Source organism: Pocillopora damicornis, chromosome 11, assembly GCF_964200805.1.
Source record: "Pocillopora damicornis chromosome 11, jaPocDami1.2, whole genome shotgun sequence".
Lineage (NCBI taxonomy): Eukaryota > Metazoa > Cnidaria > Anthozoa > Scleractinia > Pocilloporidae > Pocillopora > Pocillopora damicornis.
The window spans coordinates 909,283-920,291 of record NC_142680.1 but is presented as its reverse complement, the minus strand read 5'-3'; the positions used below and the strand labels follow the sequence as shown (position 1 = coordinate 920,291).

Genomic DNA, 11,009 nt, shown 5'->3' with positions numbered 1-11,009 from the left:
ACAGAGAGGACCAGTATTGGCCATGGGTGGGGACGAGGGGCTGTTTGGGGTGGGGGGGGGGGTAGGGTGTATTTTAAGAAGCATCACGACATTTGGACATTTGAACACGAGTGTTCAAACTTCTCACATGTTAGACGATCCTTGTCCATGATTTTAGTTACTTTCCCTGATCATCTAACTATTCGTACATAATACGTTTCTTTTGCTACATTTTATTATTGTCATGATTAATTTTCACAACGTCGAGATTTTCATATTTAAGCATGCTTCACCCAAGGTTAATTTAAGATTTTTGATTTGAAGGCTTATTAAAGCAACATGAAGATTCCTGACGAGGTACAGTTAGACAAATAACAGCAAACTTATTCATTAAAATAACGTTTAGCCACAATACTGATCAATGCGTCCCCCGCAGGATCAGCTAATTTGGCAGCAATTTCACCGGGGCCGTATTTTACATTGGTTTGTAGTCGCAGGCTTTTTTTCTGCCCTAATATGATTTCCTGCACAACTTGCGCAATTTCTTCACTGCTCTGCATAGTTTCACCGAGTATTTTGCCAAAATATTCATTAACCGCTTCCATCAAACTTTTCGTCTTGGCGTCCAAGGTTGTCAAGTCCACGCTCTCTTGACTCCAGTCGCTCGCTTTCGACCTTACAGGAGTTTCAACGGGGCCTGGTTGCGACAGACAGCATCTATAAACAATCGAAATGATAGGAATTTAAGACATGAAATCATGAAATCAAAACATGGGTTGGTGTTAAGATTAAACTTATAGGTTAAAGGGCATGTAAACCCAAAAAACGTTCATTTTCTTTTCACATAGATGTTTAGTAAATATATCAAGTACACCAAAAGTACCATTCGTTTATTCTCAAAAGTCCATTTTCACTTTGTAAAAGCTCTTCCAAATTCGAAACATTCGCCATCTTGAATGGCGCCATCTTTCCTGTGACGTCACGGGTGGACCCTTCAAAGTCTCGTTTTATAATCGCGTGAGGCATGAAGGAGTCTTTTCTACAGCCGTTGTTTGCTGGTCTCGTCATGATTTTTTTACTTACAGTTTACTTCAATATAATCTATTTTTTCGTAATGGTGAAGCGTTGTGCCGTCCAGTTTTGTACTGATTCAAACAAAACTGGGCATACAATGCAACTATTTCTACATGACGCAAATTTGAAGCGACAATTTGTGAAATTTGTTCAAGTAAAAATAGCCGATTTCGTCGAGCCGTTCGAACGTTCTGTTGTTTGTAGCAGTCATTTTTCTTCCTGGTGCTGTACCGACGATTCAGGCCTCACCAGAAGCAAATTATTCGGAAGACGAAAAAACAACCCATACAGTCGGCAGACGACGAGGATTCGGAAGTGGCTGACCAAACTGAGAAAGAAGTTGAGCTCTTCAAAAGTTAGAAGTCAACAGAGAAAGTACAAAATCGATTTACATGAGAACGTTTCGTTAATTAAACAACAATAACTTTATTGGTTCTCTAAAAACATCTTTTTTCTCATCTAATGAAAGATTATGGGGAAGTCAGTTGTTTGGGAGCCAGCGCTGAGCCCGTAAAAGACACTGACATGTCTGAACCTTTGCCTGAATTCGAAACACGTATCAAAGAAAGAGAATTCGTTGATATCAGTGTGTAATAACGTGATCTGTAATTTTGTCGGTTCTATATAAAGAATTCTATACAGGATCCCATAATCAACCCTAATGTTCTATAAGAAAATCCATGCCAGCCCCACTTAGTGCTTCCTTTGAGAAACCCTGCAGAGAGACAGCAGAGGAATTTTTGTCGCAGTTTTCACAGCAGTGAAAATACATTCAAAGGTCAGTAGGACAATATTCATCATTTTGAGTACAACTTAAAAGATCCTGATTTCAGCTTGCAAAACTATCTTTTCAATATTTCAAATCGAAGCAAACACAAACAGGGTTGGATAATTATGAAGGCCACACAAGGAAATGTACATGATACAACTTGTTTATCGATGGAAATGCTTCTGAGATGAAGGATATTGTTTACCGCACAAGATAGCACAGCGACCCTAAAGTGTTTGCCGAGGTATCCCCAACACCAACGAACAAGATATCTGTAGGCAATTTAGCGAAATTTCCTGCCAGGAAAGAAGCGAAAAACAACCAACTCTAGTACTGTATTATTAAATCAATGGCAGAAACAACTCAAGTAAATCGATCTCAAAATGTAACAAAACAGATGAAACAGAAAATATTTAGCTCAGTCGTTTCCGGTGTGATTATCTGTGCTTTGCTGCTGCCTGTAAGCGTACTTGGCCGTCTCCAGCACCCAGAAATCGAGGCAAATTGACTGAAAACCTGGATGCTCAGTGATACAACTTATCTGGGTTTCAGGCCATTTTGTCACAATTGCCCGATTTCCGTACAACAAACACTTTCATGAGTTGTCGGCATTGGTTGACAAGTTCCACGCTCGCACCTTTGATAATTTTATATAAAACACTCTCAGAAGCTCAAGTTTAAAAAAATTCTGTTGCATTCCTTTAGATTGTACCCTCGCTTTATTGCATTTTCATGTTAAATACAAATAGATCACAAAGTAAATTAAATACCAGTCTGAGTTTCCGAGACAGTCGCATCGCTGTCGACATGTTCTGTACTGTCTTCGTGCGGATCGCTTCGGTGAACCCTACGCGGCTCATATTGTTAAGGACGTGGCCCAGACTCTCCTGAAGATTCTGGATTATCTCCAGCGCTGTCATGTACTAAGCTTAAGGCATTCGAGTCGCTATCTTCTGAAAAAACATCTTCCGAACTACCGCTACTTACACGAACTCCCACACCAGTTCTACTGGGGAATATGTGTTGCGCAATATTTTGGTTCCACCGCTTACGTCACGACTTCTCGCTATTGTTTTTACCGGAAATGGAATTTCAGTTGAAAATGCCGATTTTCTCCTAAAATAAGTCGAATTGGACAAAACTAATTTCAAATTCGTTTTCTACGCCACTTTTTACATAGTATAAGAAAAACATGTATTTTTGGGTTTACATGCCCTTTAAATTAAAGAAAATTGTAATCTAGATCTTTGCTCTCCAGATTCAAACCTGGAGATCAGCATAAATTTCATAATAAAAACTGAATATAAATATGTACTTATTGACTAGGTAGGAAAGCCAGATGGAAGATATTTTGCTCGAGGTCATGACGCACGGAACCCTGCAATTTCCATGGAAGGGACACAAAGAGTGGACTTGGTAAACAGCCGCTCTTCTCAGTGAGGAGAAGCCGGCGTTGTTTCCAAAGACTGTCTTGAAAGAGAGGCGAGAGAAAGCTAACCCCGCTTGTGAGCGCAGAAAGCGTCTTACCTTATGTTAAACTGACGGAGTAGTGGAGCCATACTCTCTGTCAGACCTTCTACAGCAAACTTTGACGAGCTGTAAATTTCCACGAAAGGAACTCCAACAACACCGTGATGGCTGCTGTTATTAATGATTAGCCCACTCTCCCTCGCTTTCATGCTCGGCAGCACGGCCTGGATTAATCTCAGTGCCCCGAAGACGTTGACTTCAAATAGCTCCTTGGTGACTTTGATGGGGACACATTCCAGCGCTGACATAACAAGAGTACCAGCGTTGTTAACTGTAAATTTAAAAAGAAAAAAATTAGCAAATGGATTGAGGTGGGGTTCTCAATTAATTCATAGTTTCACTGGTGACGGAACTTTGCAATTACATGCTTTTATTTCAATCGCGTCCAAAAATATCTTCCCCAAGCCCATTGGCCTCGCAAATTTGCGAGTATCGGTTAAAAAAAAGTTATTTTCATTTCTGTTCTATAGTGACTGATATTCCAATTCAGGAGAGTATCTTTTTTCCAAAGACGCGCAAAAAAAATTCTCCCCTTATGATTCATATTTCAAGAAAATCAGAGCAGTAGAACTTACACAATACATCAATTCTTCCCTCTGTGTCCAACACTTCCTTCACAGCTTTCTGCACTGACTCGTCACTACACACATCCATCTGTTTAATGACTAGTGTGTCTCCAAGATATTCCTGTCCTTCTTCCTCCAATTGTCCTTTCTTCGCCAGATTTCTCATGGTGGCATAAACCTTGAAGCGTTTCTCGGCATCTTTGGCGAGAAACACAGCTGTAGCGAGTCCAATGCCACTAGAACAGCCAGAAATCAACACGATTTGGGGAGAAGCCATGATTAATTTTTAGCAGCACTCTGTTGTCAGTTTTGCTTTTCAACTGCAGATGATAGCTGTACTTGCAGGGCCCACCTTTAAATGAGTTTGTTAAGCTGCGTCATTATGGCATATTTAGTAAGTCATTTCCGTAAAAACAATGAACAGGCACGCGATTACGTAAATCAAGTACTCATGCGACCAGTAAGCAATAAAACCACATGGCTGTGAAGTGAAATTGTTCGTTACCTCTTTACTTCGCTTACGCAGTTAAAGAACAACAATTTTGTTTATTATCGGCCCTGCAATTTAACTGCAATTTGTTGGAGAATGCAAAATAGATATAGTTAGATACGTTAGGCGCACTTATTACACGAACCATAGCGGATCAGCGATTATATTTATTCACTTTGGATCACGGAATACTTGTCACTTGCTCAAAAGGGGCCGGTAAATTACACTGTAATTTAGAGAACTTCTATTGAACGTTTAAAATGGGTAATACCAAATTTGTAGTACGCAAGATACCCGCTGTCTCGTGTGAAGTTATTTTTACTACAGCTTTTATGTAAATTAAGGAGCTATATCATTCTCCGGGCTACACACATCAGAATGATTCTGCATATTTTGAAGCTTTCTTTTTGACTGATCATGATGGCTTCGCTTTTTCAGTCACTCCTTGTGATGGTTGATATCAAAAAGTGTTGTATCAGCTTAACGGTGTCCATCATGACGTCAATTGTGTCTTTGCCACTTATACAATGAAATGGATGAAAATATATTGGAAGAATACGTCAAATCATGTTGTAGAAGCTGAGAAAGTATATTAAAAATTAGCATGACAGGTAAATATAACTGATTCTTAAAGAATCAATAAAATTATTTTTGAAAGTGAAAGACCGACAAGTCTTATTGGCAATGAAGGATTAGGAGTAAACGATTAATGAACCCTTACACCCCTAGAAGTGATTACCATGCAACTTCTTGCAATTCCAATAAGTTATCTTGTTAACAGGTTATGAGAGCAAACGCGTTTATCAGCCAGAGGGAGTTATTCAGGAATAAGACCAAAATCTCCTCTCTAATTTACAAGGAAAATTATGGCACAAAGTAGGGAGAATTATTAATTAAATCTTGGGAGTTAAAAGGTGAACAGCAAATATATTTTTCTGCTGTTATCATATGGTACCCTCTGAAGTCACGTAAATGACAATAATTCATACACCAATGACTAGACATCTTCTCTTTTATTATATCTAGGGTCAAACTTTATGAAAGAGTAACATTGATTTATCTTAAGTCATACATAATATTAACGGCTGATTTTCATACGCCAGCTACTATAAAGAGCTCTATTATTAAGAACCATTTCTGTTTAAAACAGATAGTTCATTTTCCCAAATAGTGCTTTGATATAATATCAACTGATGTATTTCCTGTGCGATCAGCTAATTTGGCAGGGATTTCACCAGGTCCAAATTTGTCGTTGGTTTGATGTCGCAAATTTGTCTTTTTTCCTAAGATTATTTCAAGCACAATTTGCGCAACTTCTTCACAACTCTGCATAGCGGCGTTGAAGGTACTTTGTACGTTGGAGAATACAGTTGCCATTATATCCTTTGTCTTTGGATCTAAGGTCGTCAAGTCCGCCCCAGCTTCGCACCATTCGTTTGCTTTGGGTACAATACTAGTCTGCACGGGGCCTGGCTCCAACAGGCAGCATCTAACAGAAAACATAAACAAATTGAAAAAAAAACTACACTGAGCTGAAAGTGACATATGCGCAATAAAGAAACTGCAATGTATGTAGTGAGAGTTATTTTTTAAATGAGACCATGACGTTTTCCTCTCTTTATAAGACAACCTTAGCTTACCAACAACTACATGAATGGGGATGGAACGCTCTTAAAAAACAATTTTAAGGGGACTTTTGCGGCAGTCTGTGTCACCGAAAAATGAAGGATGTACTAATTACACCGTACCAATTTCAGCGAACATTGTTGCACGATTAAAAAGGAAAATATAGTGAAAAAAATTTCTGTCAGCGCGCACCTCACTCCTGCGGTACTAGTGACGCTACAAGATGCGCGACGCGCCAACATTACGCTGTTTTAACTGAATATTTATGACCAGCTTGTTGTCTAAATTACACCATACCTGATGTTGAACTGTCGCAGAATGGGAGCTATGCTTTCCGTCAGACCCTCAATTGCAAACTTGGATGAGCAGTAAATTTCCACAAAAGGAACTCCTACGATGCCAAAATGACTGCTGTTGTTGATGATCAGCCCACTCTGCCTCGCTTTCATGCTTGGTAGCACGGCCTTGATTAACCTTAATGCTCCAAAGTAATTCACTTCAAACAGTTCCTTAGCCATTTGAATAGGAACACATTCAAGCGCAGTCATTAAGCCGATTCCTGCATTGTTAACTGCAAAGATAAGATAGTATAATAAATTTAGTCCATTGTACAAATTAATTTGGAGTCACAAAACTCGCCGCACATTCTCAACCAATAAAAACCAATCACGGCCTTTTTTACTCACACGCGATTTAGGATTAGCAAGAGATTATTAACAGTTTATAATCTCTTGGGACCAGCCATAATTGATCACGAGGGGGGGGGTGTGAGTATTTTTTTGGGGATCAAATGGTTTTCAGAGGGGGAACAGAGGGGGTTGGTCGTGTCAGAACCAAACTCTCCCGACCCCCCCAGCCCCACCCCCACCCCCACCCCCACCCCCACCTTGAGGCGATAAATAACGACCAAGAGATGATAAACATTTAATAACGACCAGTCCCAAAAAAGCTGTTTTACTTGTGGACACTTTGGGTGGTATTTTCCTTTATTTTGATTGGTTATTATGATGACCCTGAAATTTCGTTTAAGACGCTAAATCGAAATATAACTTGAAGGCTTTTTTGGCGTTCTTTTAATTAAAAGTTAAGGTCATTGGGCTCTTTTAATTGAAAAAAAAACTTCACTTTTCAGTGATCAGCCTCCGACTCTGGCGAATGATTAATGTGCTCGCTATTGCATGAAAAGTCGAGAAGCATTTGTTAAGCTTCTTCCTGTCATTTTGTCAAGGCTTCTTGTTCTGAGGACCGTTTTAAATTATCCTTGTCGTCCTTGTCTGAAGTAAATGAAGCTTCTCTCATAAGCAAGACTAAACAGAACTCGACACCTTGGGTTGCGATCATTATAACATACTATGTTTTCACTGAGATTAACGAAGAAAGGAAAAGAACTCATCCGTGATATTGCATTAAGCTCATTGGCATATATTTGTAACCAGTTCACTCGCAGATTCACGCAATGGAAATTTAAACCTTAACCGCAGCCAAACTGTCCAGGATATCAACAAATCAAGAAAAAGAAGTAACTTACACAATACATCAATCCTTCCCTCTATGTCCAACACTTCCTTCACAGCTTTCTCTACTGACTCGTCACTACACACATCCATCTGTTTAATGACCAGTGTGTCTCCAAGATATTCCTTTCCTTCCTCTTCCAATTGTCCTTTTTTCGTCAGATTTCTCATGGTGGCATAAACCTTGAAGCGTTTCTCGGCATCTTTGGCGAGAAACACAGCTGTAGCGAGTCCAATGCCACTAGAGCAGCCAGAAATCAACACTATTTGGACGGCCATGTTGTTTTTGACGATTGTCAGTCTGCTAATGGGGTGTGCTAAGTAGCTTGAATAAATAAAACATGTTTAAAAAATCAGCGCTGCCAAAGACTCGGATGGAGATGAAAATAACTTAATTTATCCGTACTTGACCTTCCATGACTTTGTTTGAACTAGGTAGGGGGCAAAAATCGCAGCTCTCGGAAATTGCCTGAAATCAAGAGAAAATATATTTAAAGATGCACAATCTATCTGAATTCAACCGTAAAAGATTAGGTGTGGCTATCAACTGTGCAAAATATAAGCTTAAAAATTGTAATAAAAACGGGAAACGTAGTATGCTCTGCTTCGTTTCAGGCGAAGGCCACTAAGGGAAAGTAAAATAAGAAAAAGGCAGAGCCCAGATTTTCTCGTGGGGAAAGATAAATAAGAGTTTTTGCTAAAGTTTTAAACCTTGGTAACCCATAAAGTAAATTCAAATATGAACGCCTTTTCGCTTCTGAGGAAACAATAATACTTCTTTGGTTGCCATGGGAAATTTTCGTTTTAGAAAAAATTTTCCCGAAAGAGTAAATAACAAAACTAATAACAATTCAAATAAAAGATTCATTACTAAGGTTCTCTGACGGACTAGAAATCAGGAAGTTAAAGCTAAAGCTGTTTAATTATCGGCTCTATTTCTTCAGTACTCTCAGACCCGGTCTTCAAAAAAAAAAATCGTGAACCACGATGATTCAAGTTGAAATAAAACTTACCAATAAATTGAGCTCTTAAGTCAATGTAGGTTATGGATCGACCTTTTTTATCACCTGGGGAGGGGGGGGGGAGAGGGGTCAGAGGATTTTAGTTGTATCACTGATCTCCTCTCATCGGCAGTCAATTTCCTAAAGTCTTCTTTTTAAACTCTGTTTGAAACGACTGATCCCCGCTCTGTTCCCTCTGAAAACCACGTGATCCACCAAATCCTCTAAACCACACCTCCCCCCCCCCTCCTCCCAGGCTATGAAACTGGTCCCTTACTAAACGAATTGCATCATACTGTAGATCTCCACCGACTGACCAATGGTTTCATGCCGCAGCGGTCTGGGACCGACAAACAAGCGAGGTTCACCTATTTCTAAACAGTAGCAAGATCGGAACTGAACAGGTACCGAATGACACATTCCTTGCGGAAACTTCCTATACGACTTACGACATCGGACTGAAGAGGGACAACGGGGGCTGTCTCAGAGGAAATGTAAAAAATCTGACGATTATTAGCCGAGCTCTTAATGCGGAAGAGATTGCCAATATTTCAGGTGAATGGAAAGACATACTTTTTGTCTTCTTCGACTTACTCAGCACGAGTTTACGAGACAAAACAAATTTAAAAAACGGACCCTTCGCTTGTGTCAAAAAATTTTAGCCTTCCACTTTAAGAACTAGAGGTGGTGGGCTGATTAGGAGAGCCCTGGATATAAACAAGGGATCTGAGTTCGAGACATTGCGAATCGGAGTCAGTGTGTTGTGTTCTCCAGCGAGATACTTCACTCTGACAGTCTCTCTCGCTTTCAACCTGGGAGCAGAGATGGATACTTATGAAACTTTAGGGAAATTGGAAGAGCTTTGCGGGCTTTGAGGGCTAACCGCTTGATGTTGTGAAGACTCAACTTAAACCTTTAAAAACCACTTTTTGACCGTTACATTGAACATGTTAAAATACAACTTAGAACAACTCGTGCGAAGAGACAAGTACAATTGCAACTGACAGTTCACACGGAGGTTTTTCTTCTCATTATAATGTAAATCGTTATCTATCATAACAGATCCTAAGTTTGAAGTAATTGATGGTGTTTGGATCGGCGGAAATGACATCACCACAGAGGGGAATTTCCTTTGGCCTAATGGTATTCACGTAACATACACCAACTGGGCTGTCAATCAACCAGATAATAGCTATGGTTACCAGGACTGCGTCGCGATGATAATTTCTAACGGGACCTGGGACGACACAAGCTGCGGGAGGCGACTACCGTTTATTTGTGAAAAACAAGCCTAACATTTATCAAGTCTCAATTCTCTTAGAATATAAGCTCGGAGTTGTCGCATCGTTTGATTGAGAAATGCCCAAAAGTTAAAATTCTCGATTCAAAACAGCAAAATTTTTTAGAAAGATTTTGCTTTTTGCTTGAACCCCATTCACACCAGCAAATAACTTTCGGTTAAATCGATTTTAACCTTATGAAAATCAGAAAAGAGAGCTGAAAACTGAGTTTTCCATTGGTTTCAAGTTCTCACTGACTACTTTTTAATATTTGCACTTAATGTTCCGATTTATGCATAGTGCCAATAACTAGTATGGATATTTGTAAGTGGCAGTTATGAATAACCGTCAACTAGGATGCAGCTGTTACACGTAATGAAATTATAATGTAACGTAATTGGAAAATGTATGATTTAAAATCTGACCCAAAATAATAATCAAGACAGTAAGCGAATAATCAGGAATGAAATAACTATAATTTCATTCTTGCTTTCTCTTCAAGTAAATTGTATCCACAGAACTTAAATGTATACTGTTATACCATAACCGTATAATTCTCAAAAAATGAGAAGTAGTGGAAAACCAATCTGTAAAAACGTCTGTTTTATTATTTCTCTTTTTTTCGGTGTGACTCTGAATAAGTAACAAACTAAAGTGAATATGGATTAAAAACTGTATACTAATATTTGCGTGAAAATTAACTGACAACTATATCAATACTTGGAACTTAAAAACTATTTAATTTACAGTCAGGGTAGCTCCTAACAAGAATAAGTTACGAAGTACTTTCAATGAGGATTCTTTCATTTTCTGGCATAAATCTGTCTGTCATCATCCATGCCTGTCATCCACTGAATAACATCTTCCTTTACTTAAATCAAAATGTATTTTACTTTCTTCATGAATTGCTTCTTAAAGTCTTGTGCTCAACCCTCTAACTCCCATGAGTGACCAATACAGAATTTCTCCTTACAAAATCACTACAATATCAACCAGATAAGTGATGAGAATAAAGAAAAATGTCAATTTGAGGATAATTAGTTGATCCAATACTAAATTCTCTAAAGTAACATCATAAGAGTTGTATGGTTGACAGCAAGGAGAATTACAAATTTGATATAGGAGCTAAAGGGTTAAATAAACGACCATATTCACTGATAAGAATCTTGATTTTTAAGGT

The 11,009-nt window shown here is 38.9% G+C and overlaps 2 protein-coding genes and 1 long non-coding RNA gene across 4 annotated transcripts; all 3 read right to left on the bottom strand.

Annotated features, from left to right (window-relative positions):
• Positions 1 to 192: 192 nt before the first annotated feature.
• LOC149036978 (retinol dehydrogenase 8-like) lies at positions 193 to 4,265 on the bottom strand. The gene is made up of 3 exons (XM_089188175.1): positions 3,928 to 4,265; positions 3,350 to 3,623; positions 193 to 696 (listed from the first exon to the last, which is right to left on the bottom strand). Exons 1-3 carry the CDS (start codon positions 4,193 to 4,195, stop codon positions 363 to 365), a joined length of 876 nt encoding a protein of 291 aa, XP_089044301.1. The 5' UTR covers positions 4,196 to 4,265; the 3' UTR covers positions 193 to 362.
• On the bottom strand, positions 1,460 to 3,343 carry LOC149036979 (uncharacterized). 2 transcript variants are annotated; one of them, XR_016181311.1, is made up of 2 exons: positions 2,593 to 3,343; positions 1,460 to 2,118 (listed from the first exon to the last, which is right to left on the bottom strand). It is a non-coding gene; the product is annotated as an uncharacterized LOC149036979 (long non-coding RNA). The 2 variants fall into 2 exon arrangements; XR_016181310.1 differs by having other exon boundaries at positions 1,460 to 1,768.
• Positions 4,266 to 5,402: 1,137 nt separating the features above from the next.
• LOC149036977 (retinol dehydrogenase 8-like) lies at positions 5,403 to 8,498 on the bottom strand. The gene is made up of 4 exons (XM_089188176.1): positions 7,955 to 8,498; positions 7,563 to 7,873; positions 6,332 to 6,605; positions 5,403 to 5,897 (listed from the first exon to the last, which is right to left on the bottom strand). The coding sequence occupies exons 2-4, from the start codon at positions 7,825 to 7,827 to the stop codon at positions 5,564 to 5,566; spliced, it is 873 nt and encodes a 290-aa protein (XP_089044302.1). The 5' UTR covers positions 7,828 to 7,873; positions 7,955 to 8,498; the 3' UTR covers positions 5,403 to 5,563.
• Between the last annotated feature and the right edge of the window lie 2,511 nt (positions 8,499 to 11,009).

Coding starts and splice junctions, on each gene's coding strand:
- LOC149036978 (XM_089188175.1), bottom strand. CDS start 4,195: ATGGCTTCTCCCCAAATCGTGTTGATTTCTGGCTGTTCTAGTGGCATT. Junction 3,624..3,927: donor GGGAAGAATTGATGTATTGT/GTAAGTTCTACT, acceptor TTAAATTTACAG/TTAACAACGCTGGTACTCTT. Junction 697..3,349: donor CTCCGTCAGTTTAACATAAG/GTAAGACGCTTT, acceptor GATTGTTTATAG/ATGCTGTCTGTCGCAACCAG.
- LOC149036977 (XM_089188176.1), bottom strand. CDS start 7,827: ATGGCCGTCCAAATAGTGTTGATTTCTGGCTGCTCTAGTGGCATTGGA. Junction 6,606..7,562: donor GGGAAGGATTGATGTATTGT/GTAAGTTACTTC, acceptor TTATCTTTGCAG/TTAACAATGCAGGAATCGGC. Junction 5,898..6,331: donor CTGCGACAGTTCAACATCAG/GTATGGTGTAAT, acceptor GTTTTCTGTTAG/ATGCTGCCTGTTGGAGCCAG.